The sequence below is a fragment of the Stegodyphus dumicola genome, chromosome 4 (assembly GCF_044657685.1).
Source record: "Stegodyphus dumicola isolate Sdum_Otavi_A_Nest chromosome 4, ASM4465768v1".
Classification (NCBI taxonomy): Eukaryota; Metazoa; Arthropoda; class Arachnida; order Araneae; family Eresidae; genus Stegodyphus; species Stegodyphus dumicola.
Window position 1 is genome coordinate 61,939,535 of NC_140771.1, and position 26,157 is coordinate 61,965,691.

General features: G+C 29.4%; 1 protein-coding gene and 2 non-coding genes across 5 annotated transcripts in view; all 3 read right to left on the reverse strand.

Annotated features, from left to right (window-relative positions):
* Positions 1-3,869: 3,869 nt before the first annotated feature.
* Positions 3,870-3,941, reverse strand: TRNAQ-CUG (transfer RNA glutamine (anticodon CUG)). The gene has a single exon. It is a non-coding gene; the product is annotated as a tRNA-Gln (tRNA).
* Positions 3,942-3,946: 5 nt separating this feature from the next.
* TRNAE-UUC (transfer RNA glutamic acid (anticodon UUC)) lies at positions 3,947-4,018 on the reverse strand. Its single transcript has one exon. It is a non-coding gene; the product is annotated as a tRNA-Glu (tRNA).
* A 4,478-nt stretch (positions 4,019-8,496) lies between these two features.
* The window catches only part of LOC118205029 (E3 ubiquitin-protein ligase FANCL-like), a 60,346-nt gene continuing 42,685 nt past the window's right edge, over positions 8,497-26,157 (reverse strand). The window contains exons 9-14 of one of the 3 annotated variants that reach the window (XR_015040685.1): positions 25,154-25,199; positions 22,456-22,537; positions 21,439-21,555; positions 15,861-15,932; positions 12,678-12,753; positions 8,497-12,241 (exon numbers count right to left, since the gene is read on the reverse strand). Coding sequence is in view for 1 of the 3 variants with exons in the window: in XM_085815014.1 (XP_085671140.1) it covers positions 12,730-12,753; positions 15,861-15,932; positions 21,439-21,555; positions 22,456-22,537; positions 25,154-25,199 (341 nt within the window). In the remaining 2 variants the exon portion in view is untranslated. The other 2 variants (XR_015040684.1, XM_085815014.1) reach the window with 2 other exon arrangements.

Below are 26,157 nucleotides of genomic sequence, written 5' to 3' on the forward strand. Positions count from 1 at the left end.
TTAAAACCTTTAACACTGATACCTTTCGAAACTTTCCAAGTATGTGCTGTGAAAGAATGTTCTGACGTGCTTAAAGTGGTATACAAACGTGTTTTTAAGAAATACATTTCAGCGTACAGTGCTGATCTATTTCCATATGTACAACACTTTTCGAAACATTCTCATCATTATTATCCGTGACCGTAATACAACATCAATTATCCGTAACCTGCTTCCCCGACATTAGCCCGGATAATCGACAGTACGCTTTATTTAATTTTAAGCGCTTCATTCCTGATTGTTTGCCCTTAATATTCGAAAGGCGTGTAGAGACATTAAGTACTTTTGGAAGCAGGCAAGATGAAAAATGAGCAATCGCCTTCGCTGGGAATCGAACCACGGACCTCTGGAATACCGGTCCAGCGTGCAGAACCACTACATCACGAAGGCACGCTAGGAAGGCGGGAGAAATACCTTATATACTTCCTCTTTTAAAGGCGACTGGGGTTTTTAGGGGACCCAAACGCCCAAATCCTGGGTGAGGAGAATTATCATCCAACACCCTTTTAGTTCGGGCGCAACTGTAGGGACATTAGGTAATTTGGAAGCCGAAAAGATGAAAAATTAGCAACCGCCTTCGCCGGGAATCGGACCACGGACCTCTGGAATACCGGCCCATCGTGCAGAACCACTACACCAAAAAGGCACGCTAGGAAGGCGGGACAAATACCTTATAGGTTCTTCTATGAAAACATCTTTGTTATTTCTTATACATATAGATAAATGAAATTTTTTTAATGTAAAATTGGTACGTATGTAAGATTTTCTCCTTTTTACAACATCGTACATTCTTCGTTGCACAAGGTAATGAAAAGTCAACTCCAAGACCTATAAGATCAAGTATCCCGCAAGGGAGTATCTTAGGACCTGTCTTTTACTTATTTTACATCTCGGACTTTCCACATCCTGGATTAGACAACTACTCTCCACTTGCATGCTATGCCGATGATACGGCTATAGCCATCAAATCAATAAAAGCAAATCACGCTATCGATAAAATGCAGAAATATGAAATATCTATATTCAGTTGAAGACTGGTGCACCAATTGGAGAGTGAAACCAAATGCTAGTAAATCTCAACTTTTAATCCTTAGTAAAACCAAAAAGCACACTATTTATAAAGAACTTTTTCGTAGTATTGATTGTTGTAGTACTGTAGTATTGATTGCAACGTTGTCTGTACAGTATATTGTATTTCTTTTATATTTGTTTTTGAACCTGCATTGTCATTGGATCCTCATGGAAAACTCTTCACACTTGTCATGTTCTGAGAACTTATCTGATGCACTGGCCTTGTTCCTCTTTTGTACCTCTCTCCTTTTCCTTCACTCCGTTTTCTCTTCAGAGATAGTCTCCACGTCCAGAATTCTACATGTCATGTGCCCTAGGGCTTGAATTCAAGAACCGACATCGTTGCGCTGCGCAATAGCTCAGTTATGTAATAATAAGTCTAAGCTTTTTCATTACTATTGCTTTATCTATTTGTACTCTTTAGAGCACATAGCACCTAACATTCACACGCAAATCAGTTAGTAATACGAAAACAACCACTACATGGATGAATCTATTTTTAAAATTTATCGAAGCTTGCTTTCTGAACGCCTTCAGAAAGGGGGGAAAATGCGCGAACATTTAAAACAGTTGCAGAATTTCGTGTTAAAAGCTAATGATGGAATACACGAGTAAACCATGCAGTCACATTATCCCCCCTCCAAGTTGCGCTTTCGGTTTCTGTAAGTAAAATACGATTCTTCATTTCCACTATACAGGGTGATTGAAAAATATCTGGCAGTAATGTAAAGATAGGTAGGTAGAGGGGATCGAAATAAGCAGATTTTGTATTATAATGTATGCGCAGAAATGGTGCGTTGAGGTGGTACAGGACGCTGTTGAGATTGGTTGGTAAACACGGACTGCTGGCGTAAACCATCATTCTCCGAGCAGCTTTCGAACGCTATGCATCGCTACATGAACATAGAATTCATCGACATATATTTTGACCAGCAGGCTGCTGACAGAAACAAGAATGGGGATATTCGAGTATCGTTCTGTGTATTTTCTTTCGTAAGTAGCTACTGTGTTTCTATACGTACCCCTACAGATATAATACATATCAGCAAGCTCTGCATTTGTATAGGAATATATAAGCTCGAAAGTCCCACTGGGAATTATGATTTACATCAGCAGCCGTTTCTACCCTATCGCTCAATAACGCCCTGTGCCGTTTTAGCGCGCCATTTCCGCACATGCATTCTATTACAAAATCTACTTATTTGAATCGGTTTAAAAATCTGTTAAGTATTTTTTTAATTACCTTATATAAAAAATAATGGACGAACTTTAAATATATATATATATATATATATATATAAACAAACAAAATACTGCAAATATTCTGATAGTTTTAGACTGAAAGTTATCACTTTTCTTAAATTATTTATGAAGTGAATAACAATGATGCTAGTGGTGAAATGGAGAACGATAACAATCGCCTTCAAGAACTGCCTCAAGCAAAGGCTTCATAAAATCTCTAAAGAATTGCTAATCGAATACCAATGTTAAAAAATTTGAGTTAACGAATATTAGGATTCAATAAAATAAAACGCCTTCAGAAAATTTCAATTATTCAACATGTAATTATTTAACGTATAAGATTATTTAAACGTATAAGATTTCAAATATTTTTTCAATAATTCAACATGTAATTATTTAACGTATAAGATTATTTTCAATTACTTAACATATCTTAGAATATATATGTTAAATAGATAGAATTATTATTTGTAAATTATTTTGAACTCCTATATGAAGTCGAAAATCAAACTTCAATAATCAGTAACAGAACTGCTAAAATTTTTGGCGACAATCTTGTATTAGAAAAGGGGAAGAGAAAAAAATATGTGTGTCGTGGATGCAGTCAGCTCATCAATGGTCAGAATTCCTCCCTCATCAACTCTCATCAACGTTTACAGAGTGTTAGTGTTGCTATACTTTTTTTATATTCGCTGTTCTATTTTTATTTGGGATATGAATGTATCGGATCAAATTCGGACATCTTCACTTGTATACAAGAATATTACGGTCGGAAGTATACGAAACTTTTTAGACGTTCTTATGATCAACAATGTAAGACCATGTCAGGAATGCCGTAGCTAGGAATTTTGTCGCCCGGTGCAGTCACTGATTTGCAAACAAATAACTACAAAAAATATCAAAATTACATGAAGGGAAATGAATCAAAATTCTTCATTTACTTTCGAAGAAAAATTGAATTCCGATATTTTAAAAATATGTTTTTATTTTGCTTGTTTTTTGCTCGCAAAACCTGAAATGTTTTAAAAAAAAATTGCTCCCTACTTGTAAAAAACTTTAAACATTACAGCAATAATGATTTTTCTTTCGAAGATCAGAAAAGATTACTAAAATAAAAAGTCTTGCTAACGAAATGGAATGCATGTATATCGTTCAGGAAATAAATCTAAGTACTAAAAATATATATATATATATATATAAAATAAAAAATAAAATAAAAAAGAGCATCTGTGGTGTGATTTTAAAAGACAGAATTAAAAAAAAAAAAAAATCTAGGATACGTGGATAAGGTATTATTGTTTAGGATAGCTGTAGTCAAGCGCACATCGAATTCCAGAAGTAGAAGAATATTGAGAGTGAAATATGCAATGCATAGGTTAAACGAAAAGAATAAATTTTGTGTTCTTGTCCGGGAACAAAAATTCCACCGAAATCTGAAGTCGTATCGCTAAATTCAGAATCAAAGAATACATTTTATTACTTGATTGTCCGAGATTATAGAAAAAAAAAAAAAAAAAAGGTTCCACCGAGATTTGAACTCGGATCGCTGGATTCAGAGTCCAGAGTGCTAACCATTACACCATGGAACCTTAGCTTCCCATGCCGGGAATCGAACCCGGGCCGCCTGGGTGAAAGCCAGGAATCCTAACCACTAGACCACATGGGAGTTACCATTGTCACACTAAAGTTCATTGTTAAACTATAGCCATTACTTAACTTTTTTTTTTTTTTAAATTTAATAACTAGGTAAGAAATTGGGAAATATTATAGCAAAATTAAGTAGACGTTATTGTATTTGATGGTCTGTTTCCAAATTTTGAGCAAAACAAAATTCAAGTAATTCATTAATAAAATATAAACGATAAAAAAAAATTAAAATTAATATAAAATATTCGCAGAAAGATATCCTAAAACTTTATTTCCAAGACATCGAAATTTTTATTTAGATTTAATGAAACGTGAATTCCTTTTACTTCAGTAGATGGCAGCACAAATTAAAATTGTCATAATATGATTTCATCACTAGAACATTAAATAAACGCTGTTTTCCTCTGCATTTGGGGATATGAAAACATTAATTATAGTTTCTTCTACTGAATTTATTTGATATATTTATCTTAAGACTTACATAAAAATTTTAGAAATGCTATAATATGTGGTACTACTTTATGCAGGTGTTAGATATGAGAACAGATATTATATTATAGGAAATCAAATTCATTTTATTGGTTATAAATATGGCTTAGTTAAAAATCTCCATCTATTTATACATCGTTAATTTAACTAAATATTACGTTAGAAGTTTTATTCAAAAAAGTATTTTCTATTTTTTTTTACAGTCTTTCCTGGTAATTTTTAAATTGTCTCGTTTAGTGTATCAATAATCCATCAGATGGCGATACCTGCTTAAACTGAATTACACGAAGCTCAGCAATTTACGGAATTTTACATTACGTAAATAAATATATAAATAAATGCAGCACTTCCGAAAAATTTAGGCAACAACTTATACAAAGACCAACAGATAGAGCCACCGTATCCTTACCAAGCATCTTTAACTCAGAATTTTTCGACTTTAAACTTAGAAAAGTGGATCTATTTCACCACTATGACGTACCCCGTAGGGTAAATAACTGCTGAGTCAAAGTCTTAAGCAGGGCTTAATTTCTGAAATTAAGAAGTGCCGGAGCCCTATGGAAGACTTTGATAAGGCGGAAAAAATAAATAAAATAGCTAAAAATTAAAATAATTAAATAATAAATTTAAATTAAGATTAATATTATTTTAATTAATTAAACAATAAATTTAAATTAAGAAAAATGCAAAGAGATAAAGAAAAATCTAATAAATTATTAAATTACTTTTAATAGTTAATAGTTAAATAGAAAAAAGTATCGGACCTTGTCTTCTTTGGGGCATCGGCTGGAATTACATTGCCACTTAGATGCTAAGAAGCAGCTCAGCCGATCTCCGTCTGAGTTTAAGCCCTGATTAGACGTCTAATGTACTATTCCAACAGATGACAGGTACCACTCTTTTTTTGCAGCACACCAAAGAAAAAAGATAAACAATTAAAGTTCCACTAAAGAGAATAGTGAGAATTCTAGAAACAGTATAAGGATATGTAAAGAAATTTAATGGAAAATTTAGCTTTGAAAATAAAGAGGGAAGAGTTCAAGACCTTCTGTTCGCAATGTCCTGACGATATAAGTCTAGCCGTTAAGCAGAAATTTTCCCTTAATACTTTTCCTGAATGCAACGTGAGAACAAACATAAGACTTCTCTGTACAAGTGACTGTGGTCTCCGTTCGGTCACATCATTCAGAAAGTCTACAGGACCTCTGCAGTAGGAAGTCACTAGCACGGAACATGCACAAGCAGGGTGTCACTTTTGGTTCTTTGAGGAATAGAAAATTCATTGCATATGCTGGAGAATAAGCCTTTGAGATTGATTGGAGGGGGACTTTTCTTTCCTTATATGTCTCAATTGATGTGCAAGGGAAAGACAGGCTTACATTAAGAAGTTAGAATTGAATTTTAAGGCATGTTTACTATTAAAACAAAATTTTTGTGCTAAAATTGTGGTTCACTTACAGAAAAGAAATGCTGCAGCCCTTTTATTTAGGGCTTCGGCTGAAATTAGAATTTATCTCGAAAACTGAGAAGTACCGGAGCCAGGCTCCTGTGGGCTCGTGCAATTTAAGCTCTGGTCCTAAAGACTAAATACTCATTGATACTTCAATTCATGCCGAAAAATTTACAACTCCTAAGTTCTGAGAAGAGTCATGTATTAAATCAGCATTTCAAGTTAGTAAGTTATTTGTGTACAGCAATGGTTTCTCAAAATGTGGTACGTCAGGATCCACACTAGTCTTTTTGCCGCATGGTGCAATCTCTATAAGAGTCTTAAATTCTGAAAATTTAACATTATTTTAATTTAAAGTCTAGACAGTTGATTTCAAAAAACACAAACATTTATGAACTAAATCCTTTTCTAAGTGAGGAAAGAGTTTGTTAGTAGGAGGAAGACTACAAAAATCAACTTTAAGTTTTCATGAAAAGCATCCTTTAATTATTCCTTCAAAAACTCATTTTATAGATCTTCTGGTACGTGATGCATATGAACGAGTTCCTCATACAGGTGTATCTAGTACTCTTATGTTCCTCCGTGAAAAGTATTGGATAATAAGACAAAATGTGAAACGTGTTATAAGAAACTGTGTACTGTGTCAGCGTTATAACTCCCGACCGATGCGACAAGTCATAGCACCATTACCTCCATCTAGAATTGGAAAATCAAATCCTTTTGATGTTATAGGACTGGATTATGCAGGTCCACTTTTTGTGAAAAATGAAGATACGAAGTATTATATCCTATTATTTACCTGCCAGTAACTAGAGGCATTCATCTTGAGCTAACAAAAGATCTCACAACTAAATCTTTCCTACTTGCTTTTTGGCGATTTGTATCAAGAAGAGGGTTGTGCTCTTTAATATACTCAGATAACTTGCGTACATTGAAGGCAGCTGATGCAGAGCTCAGTAAGATGTGGCAGGTATTAAGCCATCCCGATGCAAAGAATTATTATGCAGCAAAGGGCATTCGATGGAGGTATATCATCAAAAGAGGAGCCTGGTGGGACGGATTTTATAAGAGACTTGTGCGATCCATCAAAACAATATTAAGAAAAATTCATGGTCGAACATCACTGCAACCTGAAGAATTGGAAACTATACTGACTGAAATTGGGGCGGTGATAAATCATCGACCCTTGACTTATGTCCAAGATAATGAGCCTTAAGTTCTGTCACCTGCTCATTTTCTGCTAGGGCAGAAACTTGCTAATTTGCCTCCTGTCAAATACACTCATGAAATGTGCAGTACTAAAGAAATTCTTTTAAAAGTGCATCTATTGCGTGAAAAATTATTAAATAACTTTTGGCAAATCTTTTATACAGATTATTTGTTGAATCTGAAATCTGCAAATTGTGTGAACAATCACCGTGCAAAGCACGACTTGAGTGTGAACAATATCGTGATAATACATGATGAACATTTACCATGTAACATGCAGAGAATAGCAAAGGTCCTCAAAATATTTACTGGTAGAGATGGACAAATTCACATTTGTAAAATAAAGACTGAAAAAGGGCATTATAAAGAGACCTTTACAATTATTAGTTAAGTTAGAATGTTAAGAGTATTAATATTGTATGATAGTATATTTCTTACTGAAAATGTAATATTAATGCTACTAATGTTGTATCTATGCTTAATATTTCAAGTATTGTATATTTAATATTTAAAGAAATGTAGATATTAAAAAATTTTAAGGTTGTAGAAATGTATAAGTGTATTTAAAATTTAATTTAATTCTGAAGGAAAAAAAAAGACAGGTTTTTTGTTATATTTTTAATATTTTAGTTGGATTATAGAAATGTTATTCGTTTAATATTATCTTGAGTTATATAAATTCTTGATTTAAATCCTGATGCTTGAACAGGAATGTTATAACAATAATTCTTGATGAAATTTACTTGATATTCTTGAAACATATGGTAAGTTTACACGTTCTTGATATTTATGTGACATTTCTTGATTACAAAAACTTGAATTTGTATTGAAATGCATAATGATTCTTGAAAATGTTCATGTATCACTGATAATCTTGATTGTTCTGAACTACAGTTCAGCTGGGCCCAATGTGTAAAGAATTTTATGTGGAAATATATTTTAATCGCCCAAGAGGGCATAAATCTTTCATGATGTATACTTCTTGTTCTTGGATCTGGCAGTGCCAGTTGAATGCCTGTTAGACTTGAATAAACTTGGAAGTTTTAAAACCTGATTCGTAATGTTCTTTTACCTTGGTGTTATGTGTAATTTGAATTAGTGTTTCCTGAACCAGGATAACTTGAATTCTTCATGGTTATTATAATATTTTATAGTTAAGCCTTCTTTGCGTTGTACCTATCAAAAGTTATACATTTATTTATGAATATATATATGCCTTATTTTTTAGTTTTGTATTATCTATCAATGTATTCTTGTATCATGCTTTTATACTTTTCTTTTGAATTTTTGTTTTATTTTGTTATAATTTTTGTTATATTTGTACTTTTGTTTTTATTTTGAATTAAATGATTTTGAATTAATGATGACTCATTCCTTGAGGGGGAGCAGATAGTAGATGGTATCTACTATCTGCTCCCCCTCAAGGAATGTTAGGATGGCTACACACTAAAAGGCTATATGCTAGGTCAGTGGTCATCCCTGGTGGTGCTAATTAAATAATAATAATAACAATACAAACTAAAGGATAAAATATTTTTTATTTTTTATGATTTTTATATAAACGTTTATGTCATAAAAACTGTTTTTATTTTCATCATCTTAGTCTCGATTACATGTTATTAAACAAATTACTTAACGGTAAAACTATTTTTCGACAATAATATTCATAATATTCTTTAACCACTTATTTACTTTCAACAATTCCGTTACATCAAATACTTGAAAAATAATTTTTAAATCTCATTTAAACTTCATTAAAGGATCACTCCCCCTACCAGGTCTTTCCAGAGTTTGAGAGGTCAGTTTCTACGAAGATATACATAAAAAATCGTTTCAAAATTAGATTTAAAAAAAAGAAATCGCGCCTGTTAAAATTTTGAATTTTTTGAAAAATTGCTTCTGTAGCCGAGAACTTATATTAACATTTCGGGATAAGAGCTGTCTACCAGAAATGAAGCAGAAATATAAATTCCAAACAAAAAAAATATTATAGTATTACCTCTTTTTTAATTTACATTTTCTAAGCCAACCGAATTCTGGAAAGGATTAAGATTTTCATTCAATCAGATGGTCTTCTTAAACGTTATCTCGTACACACACGTTTTCTTTATTAAGCAGTATGTTAAAAAAAAGTGCTTTGGCACTGAAACAGTTATTGGCATTGACAGGTAACATTTAAGAATTTAAAGGTGACATAAATTCCTATTACAATACTATAATAGGATGTAATTTAAAGGCGATTTTATATAATAGGAAAACAATTTTTTTCTGATACAGAAGTTCAGAAATATTATTATTTTCATCATTTTAATCTCGATGATTTGTTATCAACCGAATTACTTAACTGAAAAATTATTTTTTTAGCAATAAAGAAATAATTTCCAGAAAAGGTATGAACATTTCATGAATGACTTTTGCGTTAAAAACATTATTAACAGTTCCTAAACAAACTTTTGCCATTTCCTAATTACAATACTGTGTACAAAGTCTTCTAGTTACATTTATATTACATTAGTTAAACTCTATTGCTGAAAGTAAAGTCTTTCTAGTTACATTTATATTACATTAGTTAAATTCCATTTCTGTTTTGATAGTATAATATATATTAACATTCACAAAGAGCGCAAGTGCAAAGTTTGAGCTCGACAGCTTATCAGGAAATAGTTTAAAACTGGATTATTAAGTTTTTCCATAGTGATAAACACTACAATCAAATTAAATAAATTTTTTTAAGGGTCTAGTTTAAAAATCATTCTGGAAAGTTCATTGAATTAATATTCTTTCATGTTTCTTGTTTTAAAAGAGGGTGAAGAGTTTCTTATCATTTTTTGGATGTTAGTATTTTAAAGTCTCATAAAAAATTACCTATCATATTATTACTTACCACAATAAAATTAAGAAAATCAACTTTTAAACTGAAACACTGAAAAAACTATATAAAATCCAGTAAGAACTGATTTTTCGTTAAAATTAGTATTTTTAAGGCCACAAGTTCCAACTCAGTCTGTCTATTACTCTTATCAGATACACTTTGCATTTCAAACTCATAGAACAAATACTTCCCCCTTTCTTCCTTCCTTCCTGCGTTCACCCTAGGGAAACTATGGTCCTGATATTGTTACTAGATGAATCCATGTAGTAATACAGTGTTAAAGAGTTGGACAACATCACCTTCTGTGTGGCATTCAGGACAATAATGTTATTGGGCTATTGACCCAAAAACTAAAAGCGATCACACAGATTTCATTGTAAATAATTTGAAAAATCAATTCTTAAAGTCTGTTGTTTATAGGATCAATAAAATTAAATGCAAAATCTATCCATGAAAATGGAAGAGAAATATTTATAAAATAGCATACGATTTCTGTAGAAAGCTTAATTTCTTTGCAGCAAGGTGTGCGAGATTAAGCAAAATAAAATTTACAAAAATCTATAAAAAAGCAAGAAAAACAGTGTGATGTCTTGACATTGAAGAACCGATATCTCCCCTTTTCTTTCATGTTGTAACATACTTTTAAAAAAAATGGAGAAAATAGCCCAATTAATATCTTTTTATCATTCTTGATTTATAACAGGACGAAGAGTTTGTTCTTTAACTTGTGAAAATTTCAAAACTTTATAGCTCATACATTTTTAAATGTTGAAATTTTATAACTATAGATGTCAAACAATGCGAAAAAAATCGTGCGATTTTCAAAAATTCACAGAAAAATCAGAAATAATATTAAAAATTTTTTTTAAAAGATTTCTTTTTCGATCTGTCCGATGGTGCAAATGAATTGGTTTGTTAAACAGATATGTGTGCAAAAATTTTTTAAAAATTTCAAAAAAGTTTCATTTAAAAGATTTCTTTTCTGGTCTGTTTGATGGTGCAAATGGATTGGTTTGTTAAACAAAGATATGTGCAAAAATTGTTTTAAAATTAAAAAAAATTAATTAAGAAAAATCAATAAAAATCAAATTTTGAAAAATCCCTTCATTTCATTGCAATGTCATCCACAAACAGCATGTGTACAAAATTTGAACTTCAGGCTTATCAAGAAGTTGTTCAAAAATAAATTACAAATCACAATGACAAATACCAAGAATGAGCTAAACAAAAGCTAAAAATGGTTTATATAAAAATAATTTCAGAGTACTTAATACGGAATTTTTTAAGGCTAGATAGAAAAGGGAGTTTAAAGGGGAAAAATAGTGTTCAAATTAGGTTAAAAAAGTAATTATGAGCCTGAGTCAGCTAAAAAGATGGAAGATTTAACCTAACAATTACTATCTCCTAATGTGATATACATAGGATAAAAAACATATGATGCTCTATCATCTAATTATGATGTTTTTGATATGCTATTGTAAATATGTAGTGTGTATGTATGTAGTCAAGGCCAAACTAGAAAAGCTTAAAACATTAACCTAATGCAAACGAAAAAGAATTTAGGAACAGAAATTCATTGTTTCAGTATCTGAGCATGACTGAACATTTGTTTCTTACCAAAGAAAAATTATACAGTTAAAAAACTCTGATCAGTAGTTTGGCCCATTGAAAGCTCTTGGGAATGCCTGAGCTAATTGAAGGTAGTGGCAAGGCTAAGGGGGAAAAAAAACCACGACTTGCTTGATTTTTTGCTGCACCTCATTTAAACTTATTTCCAGGAATTATTCTAATTTAATAAACCATTACTTCAAGGCAAGTTGGAAATGATATCAAAAATTGCAAATTTTGAAATTAAATACCCCAGTCTATTTTTGTAGTGCAGTAGTCAAAATTCTTGTTTTTTATTTTTTTGATAAAGAGCATAAAACTTTACTAAAAATAAGTATAGGAACTAGGAGACCATTTCACAAATACCTGCATGATGTGATTCACAGTTAAAGAAGGTACAAGAATGAAGAACAGTAAAAGTTGGCAACTGTAAGGGACGACTTTATGGATTTGCCAATAAGACAATCTTAAATTAAATTTGGAGAATAATCCAGATGCAAAAGCTTCTGCTGAACTCCTTTTCTGTGTTCTTACGAGACATGTTCTACTGATGCTCAGCAAAGTTTCTCCAAATACATTGATCTCCTCCCTTCGAAGTGTTAGCAGATTACCTTCTAAAACACAGAAATGTTGAGGTGTTACCAGATATTATATGTTTCTTAAAAAACAATTGAGTTTCATCTTTACTTCTTAAAAATGATAATTTATGTTTTATATTATGGTGTGTAATTTTAACATATTCAAACTGAATACAGAGTGTTAATGTAACTGTTTTAGAACTCAATAAAGGCATTTTATTTGCATCATTTTTGCAACTTTTTTATTTTGGGAACTTCTTCTTTTTTTTTTTTTTTTTTTTATACAGTAACTTTGCACCCTAAAACCTTTTCCATATTTATCAGCAAACACAAATTACTTTGTGGATGCACATTACATAGGCACTGAAAACAAAAATAACAACAATATTATAACTTTATTTTCTGTTGAAGAGATTTTCATACATTTTTAATAATATTTTACATTTTTAACATAACACAGATATTAGATTACCTGAAACAGATCTAGAAAAATACATTCATCCTCATTTTAAAGGAAGAAATTATCATGGTATAGTGCACCACAGTGGCTGAAATGAAGAAAAGTAAATGCATTATTAATAATATGTATAAAAAATATAGTCTTATGCTCACTGCATGTAAAACTGTCACATAAAACATATAATTGTTTAACAGTGCATTAAGAAGTTTTAAGCAATCAGGTGTTAAAAAATTTAGGAGAAATTTTAACTGTTCAGAAAATAAAAAGTGTCACAAAATTTACTTTTGAATATTAAATAATAAGTACAATTGATACTAAATAAGGAACAAAACTGTTGCACTTTACTTCTTTTAACTAGTTCACAAAGTGTAAATAATTCAAAACGAAAGACGCAACATTTTATCTATAATATGTAATTTTCTTTTTAGTAAACCTGGAATAATTAATTAAAAATGTGTAATCACATTATCTCTAAAATTTTCATTTGAAATTTTGACTTATATTTTCATTAAACACTTTTTTTTTTTTTTTTTTTTACTTTTTAGTTTCACCTTAGAAAATTTGTATCTCTTCTTAGTGTTATTATTTATTAGTTTAGCTTTCAAATGCACTGAAATTTACCGTTTATTCTACATAACTGCAAATTTTGTTTAAAGCCAATTCATAAATTTTTTTTGTCTTGACTTTATGAAAATTAGCCAGAGAATGTGGTTCGAATTTCAGTGAAAATAAAGTTGATTTTCTATATTTCCTATTATGAAAATGGTATCTAAAAATTAACCTTAATTCATTCACAGGGATTTAATACATTATAAGCATATGGAAAGAAAACTGCCATTAGATAAAATTTTGCAGTATCTATCAGCCATTTTAATCCCAACAATATTACTTTTTAAGATAAGAAGCTAAAAATGACTGTTCATCAGGGCTGAACAAAAAAAGTAAACTATGATGCTCTAGATCAGGGTTTCTTAAAATGTAGGTCCCCAAAAATTTTAGCAGTTTTGATATTTCTTTAAATTATTATAATAATTTTACAATTACCAAATATTTTTACACAATGTATTTGAAAACAGATAAAGATAAGACAATACAGACAAAGAAAAGTTCGAAGACGTTTGGACACATTCTTTTTATAATATAAATGTTCATTTTTCTTGCTTTGCATGTAACGCTGTCATTTCGTCTGTTACTTATTTAAAATTTTCAGTGTGTTTTATGTCTTAAAAATTAAAGTTAATGACCTAAAACTGCAATAATATATTACAGTACAAGTGAAAAAATTGACAGTTTCACTCACGCATGTGTCGGATTTGCGCAATACTTATGGGGTCCCACAAAATTTTTGTAAATATCACGGGGTCTTGAGGGTCGCGAAAAAATCTCAATGATATAAAGGGGTTGCAACTGAAAAAAGTTTCAGAAACTCTACTCTAGATCACAGTATGTTTTTAAAGAAGATGACCAGAACTGATTGGAAGACCAAATATACTGATGAAAATTTTGAACCTGACAATGAAACAGTAATATAACCATGGTAGAAGTTTCTACTGAAGGAATAATTACTTAATTACAAGTAATAGTGACAAGACAAGTGTACTCCTTACTTCACATGTACTACTCAGGCACGAGTACTTCTTATATTAACTTAAAGGAGGAAAAAATCAGAATCTGTATTTGCTATGTAATAAGAATTTAACGCACGGTGGGATAAGACATTTTTCAGCTTCAAATATATCATACTTCCTCTGTTTTATCCATAATGCAACACATAATTTATTTAAACTCAAAATAAATACAAAGAGTGCCAACCATCATTACTAAGAGCTGCCAGAAGGTGAGATGAAAATATCTGAAAGGGCATTTATCTTTAATTATGTTAAGAGACTAATTAGCAGCTTCATAAAACATCACAGGTTTAATGCAGAGAGAGCTGCATGGTTATTCAGGGTGTTTCTTATAAAATGTTGTCAAAATTTAACAGCAGAGTTCTTTACAGCAGGCGCAATATGATCTCCATGCTCATAGTTACTAATGTTAAAATATGAAAAACAGAGTTTCTGGGAGGTTTTTGGGCTGTGCGATGATGTGATTTCAAAAGAGCTTCAAAAAGGACTTAAATTCATTTTATAATGCATGATTCAGGTTACTGAAATACTTACAATGTGACTATGATGTAAAATATGTTAATATGTAATTAGATATTCTAAATGACTAATTCATTTTTGTAATTTTTTTTTACACTTTTATACTAAAAAAATCTTGAGTAGACTTTCTTGACATTATCTTTTAAATAAAATGAAATAAAATGAAATTTTAAATACAATGAAAATAAAACGAAATTTTAAATACAATAAAAATAAAATTAATAATTTATGTACATATTATCATGTGAATAATCTTAGTAATATACCATTTATTGATGTAAAAAATAAAATACAGATATTAACTGCTTCAATATAGGTTGAATTTTACAAAAAATCTATAAATGTCTACAACAGAATTTTAAGACAATTCAGATGAAATAAAATTTAACAAAAAGACTTATACTGAAAATCACTTGGTAAAATGGAATTTATACAGTTTAAATTATATTAATTCAAAAAATTTTATTAATGCAAGAAAACCCTTTTTAAAGTAAAAACTAAAAATTGGAAGATTTGGTCATCTACTGGGAGATGCAATGAAAAAGGGAGACAGTTGACAGCTATGCAGGCTGCTTAAATATTCAAAAAGTGAAAGTTTGCCTTTCATTGACCTATGAAAAATGATGTCAAATAGTAGATTAGTAGTCCTAAAACAGATTTTAAAAAAATCATAATTTAAGATATAATGCCATCTAGTAGATAAAAATGTATCTAAAAAATGTACATAATGATATTGCAGTAATTTTATGAATTTTCATCCTAAATATTTGTTATAAATTCACTGATTTAAACATTTATTTTGAATCACTCAATGCTTTAGATATCTGTAAAACGCTTAAATTTTATAAACGAACAATTTTTGTTTTCAGAATGCTTAATATTTTTTAAATCAAATGTATATGACTACAAACAAACGCTTTATTTATCAATAAAAATAATTAACTTCAGATTACTAAATCAACAAGAAAAAATATCATAAAGATGTACAGTATCTGCTACATAAAACTTTATTAAAAAAAGAAAAGAAATAGAAGCTTTAATTACTTACTGTACTGCAGTAAGGACATTCTCCAAATAATTTATTGAAACTACTCCTTACATCAGGAAGCATTCTAATGTACTATTAAAAAGTAAAAAGTAATCAATTAGCAAAAGTAAAAAGTAAAAAGCAAATAAAAAAGTAAAAAGCAACCAATTTCACATATTATTAAAACGTAGCCAGTTACAGAATAAAACTAGTAAAAAGCAGCATTAGCTTTTTTGTTTGTTAAATCATGATTTTTGATAATAAGTATTAGATGTAATCTTTAGAAATCTTGTGTTTCAACAATTATTTAGGCAACATATTATTATTTTGCACTCAATTGTTTATTTGATAGAGAAAATAAATAAATAAATATTTATTTAAACAAAACATATAGCAAAAATAAATCAAATATTCTACTGTTTTGGACTGCTGAACTTAAAAAAAAAAAAAAAAATAAATAAATAAATAAAATAAAATAAAGATAGAGAAACGTTTTCTTACAGTGGCCAACTTTTGTTATTGGACATTAGTGTTTTTCAGTTTTATTTGCAAACATTGGTTACTAAACATTAGAGAATTTATTTTTCATGTTTTCTTCATGTTTCATGTTTATTTCATGTGCTTTGGCATGAATTCAACTAAATTCTTCAGGTAGGAATATCCCCTTTGTTCATAAGAATTGCTTTTAGTAGAGTTTTCAATTAAATATGTTTTTTTTAGTCTTTTATCTAACTTACTTCATGCATGTTTGATAGAATTTAAGTCTGGAGAATAAATATGGAGGAGTTTTAATTACTTCAGGACATCTGCATAAACCACAATTGATCATTTAGGGCTGTATGTTTAGCATGGTTACCTTGATAGAACTTGAATAAATTTTATGCTACAAGTTTTCTTGCAGATGCTTTCAGGTTTTGTTAAAAACATTTATATATTTACACTGATATGTATTATTTTCAGTAAAAATAAAATTTCTCATCTCAGAGACAACAAATATCCTTAACCATGAAGCTTCTACTGCTGTGCTTAATAACAGGCAATAGATTTTTTGGTTGATCTTTACATTATGGTAACTTTTGGATTTTTTGGCAAAAATTTGGCGACCAACTCTCTTACAGCAACCCTCTATTTTTTTTTCCCCGCCGCCATTTTGTCTTCACGAAGTAAAGACATGTTTCTTTTCTTTTTATCTCCTAAACACTTCTTCCAACAATCTACTAGCCGAATTACACTTATGCTAGAAATTTTATCAAACAAAACTGCTTAATCATGACAAATATTCACTGCAAAATTAGGAAAAACTTCACAATACCATTCTCCTTACGCATTTTTCAAAATAACACATACACATAAACCATGTACACGCCGACTTATTTTTACTTAAAAAAACATCCCAGAATTGCACAAAAATGGCATTGCGCACACTCTTCACTATATCCATGTACACTGCTTTTTTCTCATAAATTAAAAAAATTTCACGAAAACACATGACAATTTTCTCAATCTTTAAACCCGGTAAAAAGAACATATATGAAATTACATGATCGCAAAAAAGTATTTACCCTTTACAAATATGAACATTTCCACATATAAAATAAATAGAATATCCAAAAACGTTTACCTCTAAATCATTTATTACATTATACACGTCACCAACGAATTCATACCTCAAGCATTACAAATACTTAATATCAAATATTTAAATTATTTCCATGCACGTTTATTTCAACTTAAACGTATACCAAATTCCTACAAACATAAAATTCACAAAATAACTATCATTTCATTAAAATATAATTAAATTAAAAAACACTACTTAAAATATAAATGAGCACATACATTAAATTAATAAAAATTACCTTACAATCCTAATTACTTTAAACTAAATCATTGCTAATAACAATTTTCCCAATAATACCAAATTCCTTTCCACCTTACATTTACAACAATGCATAAAAATAATATCCTCAAATAATTAAAAATACTAACGTACCTAATCTTCTTCAGAATCTTGATTACGTGGCGGATACACTTTTCTTACTTCTGTTTCAGAATCTTTAAAATCATACTTATCTTTCAAAGCAAGATACCAGGTAAAATAAATAACATAATAAAACATCTTTATTTCTCTCTCGCACAACCTTAAAAAACATTTATTACTATCCTTTTCAATACCACTAAATACCCATTTCGAATTCAATTTAGTTACGGCCATGGGATCCAAAAATTCACAAACACTATTTCACACAACACAGAATAAAGCCAAATACAAAATTGCCAGATTTTTTCCCGATTAAAGAACAGTAATTCGTCCATTAATATCGCATAACATATCCCATGATCTCTCATTTCCCTCACACAAAATAATGCGTAATCAGAACTGAATACTACTCACATTCTTAACAAAGTCTAACTAACCTAATCTTCTTCCGAATCTTCCTTACATGGTGGATACACTTTTATTATGGATTCAATAAAATTACTGAACGATTTTTTTTTCCGAATTTGATAGAATTTCATTAAAAAAAAAATTCTCTTTATCACATCTACAATTCACTTTAGACAGCGCCATACAATCCCAAAATTATTCAACCCTACTTCACACAACACACAATGAAGCTTAATACAAAATAATATACATCCACAGATACTTGTCCAAATTCTCCTCTTTTCCGATTAAAGAACCGTAATTCGTCCATTAATATCACATGACATATCCCATGATCTCTCATTTTCCCCACACAAAATAATGCGTAATCGGAACTGAGTACTGCTCACATTATTACCAAAGTCCCAGGTAGTAACCTTTATCGCCTCCAAAATGTCGCCAAACTACCAGTTACCATATTGTAATGATCAACCGATTTTTTTTGTCTTTATTTGGGTTAATTAAGAGTTTATTCAGCTTCAGACTGAAATAATTAAATTTTGACTCTTTTCAAACATAACATTGTTCCAACAGGATAAATAGTTTTTTATAGTAATTTTGCAAACACCTGGCATTATTTTCCTTGTTTTTCTAGTGGACAAAAATTTCCTTCTTGCTCGCTCATTGAATCCATTTGCTCTAATGACAGTTTCATGGTTAACTTTTGTTGAAAACTGTTCTAAATCCCCTGCAAGTTTTACTAATTTTTCGTTTTTACTAGTTTTACTGCAAGCACTAATTTTTTGGTTTTTGCTTTTTCATAGGATAAATTTCCAATTCCTTTGTGCTATTTTGAAATGAGTTCTAGACTTCAATGCATTTTGAACATTTCCACATAGTTCCTTTCTTTTAATAACATTAAAAATAATTTTGAATATTTCAAATAATTTACCATTTTTTAAATGAATTTAAACTGAAAATTTTTTAAATTTCTAACACTGTTTGTCATTAATTTGTGGTGTCTTGACAACCAGTACTAGTTCTTTGACATAACTAGTCATTCATTTCAAATCTGGAACTGCTAACATATTTTGCTACATAAGTAAAAATTTCCAAATGTAGATGCTAAATCTTGAAACAAAAAATCATAACAAGAAACATCATCCTCCAAAACATTTCAGGAAAACTTTTGAGTGTCTGAATTATTAAATTATTATTATTATGTGAGTTAAGGATTCACACTTTTCAAATTAATTATTTGATCACTCCAAATATTTTGATATTTATTTTGCAATAAACACGGCTTTAAATAGAGAAAATATATTATATTAGAAAAATTTTGAAGTTTGTGTTTCAATACTTGGTACAAAATTTACAGAAATAAATTTCAAAAATACAAGTTCCAAAAACAAATGTAAGCCTCTGTATGTATGCTTCTTGTACTAAAACATGCAATACTTCCATTTCCTCTTTATGATAAATTGAAAGGTGTCATCATTTTAAACTCAGGGAAGAGAGGGAGATTTCACCATTCTTACAGAAACACCTCACATAATTTCAGTTTGATCGATTTGGGTCCACTCAAATTTGATTTGAAAATTTCTATACAAATTGAATTTTAATTGAGCAAAACAAAAAAAATAATTTTAATACTAATAAAAAAAAATTCATACATAAATGGTTGGTCCCCCTTTATGCAGTCTAGTTCCTTTTTATGGGTATGACTTTGTATGATTTATTTTTATGTGGATTTTAAAGTTACCTAGTTTGATATTTCAACCTTATATATCTTCAATCTTATGGAAGTTCACCTTTAATAAAACGCTGTTCGTTTAATAAAACCTTTAATAAAACGTTGTTCCTGTTGTATGAGAATCAATATCACGTTTGCAGTACAGGAATATGAAGCAGAATTTGCATTTGACAATACTGATAAATTACATGAAGTGAGACCGTATCTAAACTTACTAAACATCACCACTTTTTACTACTGGAAATATAAAGTCTCTTTTAGATTTCAGACACGAGAACGCATTATTCCTTTTGCAAACTCCTATTGAGAGTGCAGAATTAGCCAGAAATAGATCAGCAACAGGAAGACGTAGTAAATTCAGCATTCAAAAACCATTGCATGGAGATGGTAGACATTTTATCGTAAAGTCCATTGATAACAAAAGACTTTGTTGTAAAGAGTACCATAGCCAGACTGTTTATAGATGCAAAGTATGTAATGTAGCTTTACATCATGATTGTAATCAAGCTTTTCATGCTTGAATCTTTCAATTGAAATAATCTGTATTTGTAAAAGAAATACAATGTATATTTTAATATTAAATTAATTACAAGTAAAGTGATTTGTAGATTTATAAAATGTTATACAGCTAAAAAGTAATCCTGCGCTCCACTCATAAGAAACATCACACGAGTACAATTCTACTCACTAAACATCCATAGTCTTATTCCGCTGACGTTGCACGAACGCAACACTCACGTTTTCCACAGGTAAGAGCATTTTTTAAAATTTTCACTGTAAATTTATATTATAAATGCTTAATTTAATATTTGTTATTATTTTCATGAGAAAAGAAACATTCCTTGTAGTTTTGGCAGTTAAGATAATGTTATCATACTATAAAGAGTCAAAAAATTATAAAGAAAAGTTAATGCCTGCCTTTTTAATATATAAATTAATAAATTGTGCTGGAACTTGGTTATTAACTTGAACGTTAATTAGCTTTATTATTTCTTCCTTTAAATCTTCTATTTCAGTACATATATTTTTTATGTACCTGAGCAGCAACAGTAATGCAACTCCACATTTCTTAATAATGATAACATTTATATTCTAAACAAATATTTAATTATCACCTATTCTATGATTATTATTGTTGCAAATGTTATTAACTAATATTTATTTATAAAATACTAAAAGAGATTAAAGGGAAAAATCCTATAAAGAATAAAGAAAGTTTTATTATACATATCAAAACAGAACTCTTCATACTGTATTAGCCTTTTATAATTACAACAATTATGAAATTTAGCAATGAGTTGAATAATTTTATACTATATATTACAAGACAGGATAGAATAGAAAATTATATTTTATTTGCGATAGTAGTTATTACAGTTCATTAATTAAACTACTTTATTTACATGCAGTCTAAAACTTATTTATTAATATTAGATACTGGTATAATATATTTCAAATGAAATCCAGTTAGTGCTTACTTCATACAAACAAGCATGATGAAATGGCTGATTGCAATTTGGATCATCACACGTCATATCTGGGATGGCATCACCCAGCTGATATGAGTAACATATCCCACATTCTAAGCAAAACTCCTAAAATAAAGTTTGCTTAGTAAAGATACTATGAAAAGAACCAACTGACATTAATATTCAATATAGGAAAAACCATGCAAATTCCATACAGCCTATCCATTTAACTGCTATGTGAATAGAAGTAGCTATCAGTTCAGTGACTTATCCAGCTGGCTACAGATGGATTACAGACAGATAACTTCTGTTGCCTTACATATTTGAAGGACACAGCCCTAAGCTCTAGTTTTTTTTTCTTTTTTTTTTTTTCTTTCCTGTTTGTTTTATCGAGGGGATCTAAGAGGTTGATGAGCCCCTAACCCAGTGGGACAGCTGTTCTGTCCACGGTGAAAATAAAATAAAATTATAATGCTATTTTTAATTCAGTATAAGTTTGATTCAAAGAAGTTTATCAGTTTTGAAGACTTAGAAAGAGTTTTCTTTCTACTGATAGTTTACATAACAGCTATCTTTTGGGTTTTTTATTTATTTAATTCTTAACTATTTATTGGTAATTAAATCTAGAAGGGACTGCCAGCATATAAAAGCCTAGTACGAATTTGCAAGTGACAAACATGGAAAATTACGGCAGCGGGGAAAGGAACTGATTATTCAGAAATAGTTTTTCCTCCATAAATTTAATTTAACTTTTATTTACATTTATTAGGGCATGTATGATGTATAAAGAATTTTTTATTTATATTAATAAAAGCATAAAATTATACGAAGTGAAAATAATTTTATAATGCTTTGAATATAAATTTACTGTTATTCCTGCATGAAGACTACTTGAAAGAAACAGAAATATATATGTAACAAAAAATTAGCTTACCAAAATGAATTAAGGCAAAATTATAAAATTTTTCGTTAAAGATTAGAAACTAAGAAAATGAACTTAACAACAATAACAACAAAAGAACTCACTTCTTTAACAGATGATGATGGAGAGGGAAATTCTATCTCTAAAACTTGCTGTAAATTGTGAAGAACAGATTCATATTCACTCCTAGAGAAAGCAATAAAATCAGTAATGTATACAGTCAAAAGTCGTTAATCCGGACTCGTCGGGACTTCGGCGATTCCGGATTATCGATTTTTCCAGATTATAGATCATCAGTTTAAATCTCGTAAGATGGCATGCAGAAATTCTAAAATTAAAAATATGAAACCGTAATTTATGAAATAAAGAACAATTATGATCTAAAGGGTATCAAAATTTGCAAAAAGAAAAAGCTTAATATTTATTTGTTTACTTTATTAAACATTTCTTTCAATGTAAGTTGTTTAAGTTTTGCTTCGTTTCATGTGATGATACTTTCTCTTTAATTCTATTAAACAGACATAATTTCTTGTTCAGTTACAAAGTTCCGCCGTTCAAGTCCTATAATTGCTGTGCCAAGAACACCGACTAATTTGTCAATCGAATTTTTTTTGTTTTCAATAACCTCTGTCACTTTTCTTCGCTATCGGAAGTGAATTATAATGACAAGGAACTTGTTTTAAATCATATCAAAGACGAAGCATATCGAGATGAAATACTACATTTGGTAAGGAATTATAAGCCAAATAAAATAAAAACATCTGCGCTGAAGATAAGGATAGTGCTGACAAATCAACTTCCAATTCATTACGCGCCCGCCGCCGAGCAGCGTGAAATTGATAAACAGATTTCAGATTTCAAAACATACTTTCGCTTTAGATCCTTTACATATTAACAAATATATATCGGAAATTCTATTTGATATAATCGAAAGTTTAAGCTTACTTTTATAAAATTGCTCTTACAGTCTGCAAAAAATAATAAGCCGGATGCAATTCGAAAATTAAGGAACAACGCAATCATCAACATTAACTGAAATAGATAATTATTTAGCTTATACGTCCATTATACATAAAATGCGCGCGCGAAAACATATTCTGCACTTGCGCACACTCATATGCGCAGTCGTAAAAGGTCTTATGCGCACGCGTGAACGCCTCTGCGCATGTGTCAACGCGGCGCATGCGCAGAAAGTTTTTAGTTTTGATGTCCGGATTATAGATCATTCCGAATTATGGGTGTCCGAATTAACGACTTTTGACTGTAATAATAGTTTCAGAAAATTAAAATATAATTTACACAGCTGTAGAAATAGAAAAGTAAGTTATACATTGTAAAACTAAAATCCGTATCATATTAATGAAGTTAAAACGTAGAAAAATATAATATTAAGTTTATTGAGGGAATATAAACTGCAAATGAATAATATTTTAGATAGATAAATCCAAAATTAATATTACGAATAATAGTCTATAAAATATATCATTCAAGAATTCAAGTTTCAATACATTGATGATGTTCTTGCTTCCCTAGCGGCAAGTTTTTATGACAAAACTAGCAGATTAAAATGCTATTAAGGGGTATCAGAAACCCCTATACAGACAGTGTTAAATTGGCCATTTTCGATGCACCTTATCTCAAAATCTGCTGTAGATACAAGCTTGAAATTTTTTCTCTAATTATACCTATCTGATTATACTGAAATGAGCTTTTGAAACATTTTGAATTTTAGAGTAAATTACAGGATATTTTGTTAGGCATAGTAAAATTTAGCACTTTTTTCACACAAAAAAAAATTTTAATTTTTTTTTCTACGTTTATTACAAAAAGCTCATTTCAGTAAATATTAGGGAACTTAATAAATAAGCCATAAAAAGTTTAGACACCTGTGAGCAGTAGTTCCTGAGAAAAGGTACATCGAGTATAAAAAAATCACATTTGGAGAAAAACGTGTTTTTATGTAAAAATCCTCATTGATCAAAGCAGTAGATGACAAATTAAAACTAGATTTTTTTACAGTTCTAATTTTCATAGAGATTAAAGAATGGTATTTTTAGAAAGATAAAAGTGTAGAGAATTTGAAAATGCAAAAATCCGAAATCACAATTTTTTGAAGATTTTGGGGTTCTAACTCCCCTTAAATAACAATTGAAAAAAAAATCTTTAAATTTCTTGTTGATGTATGAATAAATTCTTATACATTTTGCCAACAATATTGCGAAAATCTTATTTTTCCCAACTGCAATATTTCCTTCCCTTTTTCTGTAAAAAATGCATATTTTAAACAATTATTTTAAATATTACATTTTTAGGAGAATAATAAACTCTCTCTGTATAACTATTATTTATTGTAGAATTTAGGAAGATAATTAATTTCAAATCTAATTTTATAGGCTACTCTAACAATTTAATTAACAAAAGTGAAAAGAGCAAACTAAACCTTCTGAATAAAATCAAGATTACATTAAACATTGTGCAAATAAATATAATAAATAAATTTAATATAAAGATTAACTGATGTACATTAGACTAAGTTAACATTTATAGTTCTATCAGAGCTTTCATGGATAATCTTGTCCATTTTGTCAGTTAAAGTTTTAATTCCTCATAACATTTAATAATTTAATATGTTTACATGATTTTAAGCATATAAATTTAATTTTCACTATTTAATTTTCTATAAAAATAAATTTACCACATTTAAAAACAATTGCAACTTTTAATTTAAAATTTTCAAAATACAGTAATTTAATGGCAAACAATTTATAAACATTACAGTTGAGTAGTAATAATATAGCTTACCACAAACGAATATTTTTGTTGAATTTTTCTCTAACAGGTTCAACAACTGAAAGAATTCCAAATGAAAACATAATTAACAAGTGTATAAAATCAATACTTTAATCCTTTCAATTATTAGATAAAAAATTCAAAATAATGCATTCATGTTTCCTGTGAATAAAAGTACTGAAAAGTAGGAGGTGCTCTAAATAAAATATTCCACTTTTATGATCTGAACTTTGCAAATTAATTTTATTCCCCCCCAAAAAAATGGTAGTAATAAAATATTAAAGAAAATAGATAGTTTTGGTTTTCATACACAGAAGAATAAAATACCTAAAAAATAAGTATAGAGACAAATAAACAATGATTTTTTTTTTTTTAAATAGCACAAGATTTAGGAAAAAAATTCCATCAATTTTGCAGCATTAGGAATTTGCCACAATATCACTGTGCGATTCAAGTAGATGAGGAAATTAAGTAATATGAATATTACTTTACCAACGATTTTCTTGCTTACTTTAACAGATGGGCACTAATGATTTACAAATGTACTTACTTTAAGGTTCTTTATTGTTGTGCATGATTTGGACAAAATCAGTGAGTTTTATCTCCTTGTAAGAAAAAAAAAAAAAAAAAAGCCATTCTGAATAATTGTGAAAGTTATTTAATTCTGATAATAATGATAATAACTGCAAATACTGTGGATAAAAAATGCACTTTTATACTTTCTATATTTCAGGTAAATCATTTTCCCCTTACATTCCTTCAACATAACATCTACTTATATAATTATGACATATACAATAAATATCAAAATTATTCTAATCAAATTATCTCCTTCTGAGAACAGAGAAAAGGAATTACTTGCATATTATTCTCTTTTATGAGAGAAAATAAAATAATTTGAAATGGATTTTAATGTCATATATATAATGAAACATACATTTGGAAGAAATTAAAATATACTATTTATACAGAAAGCAGAAGATTTGCTGTAAACAGAAGTTCAAATTATGACACCA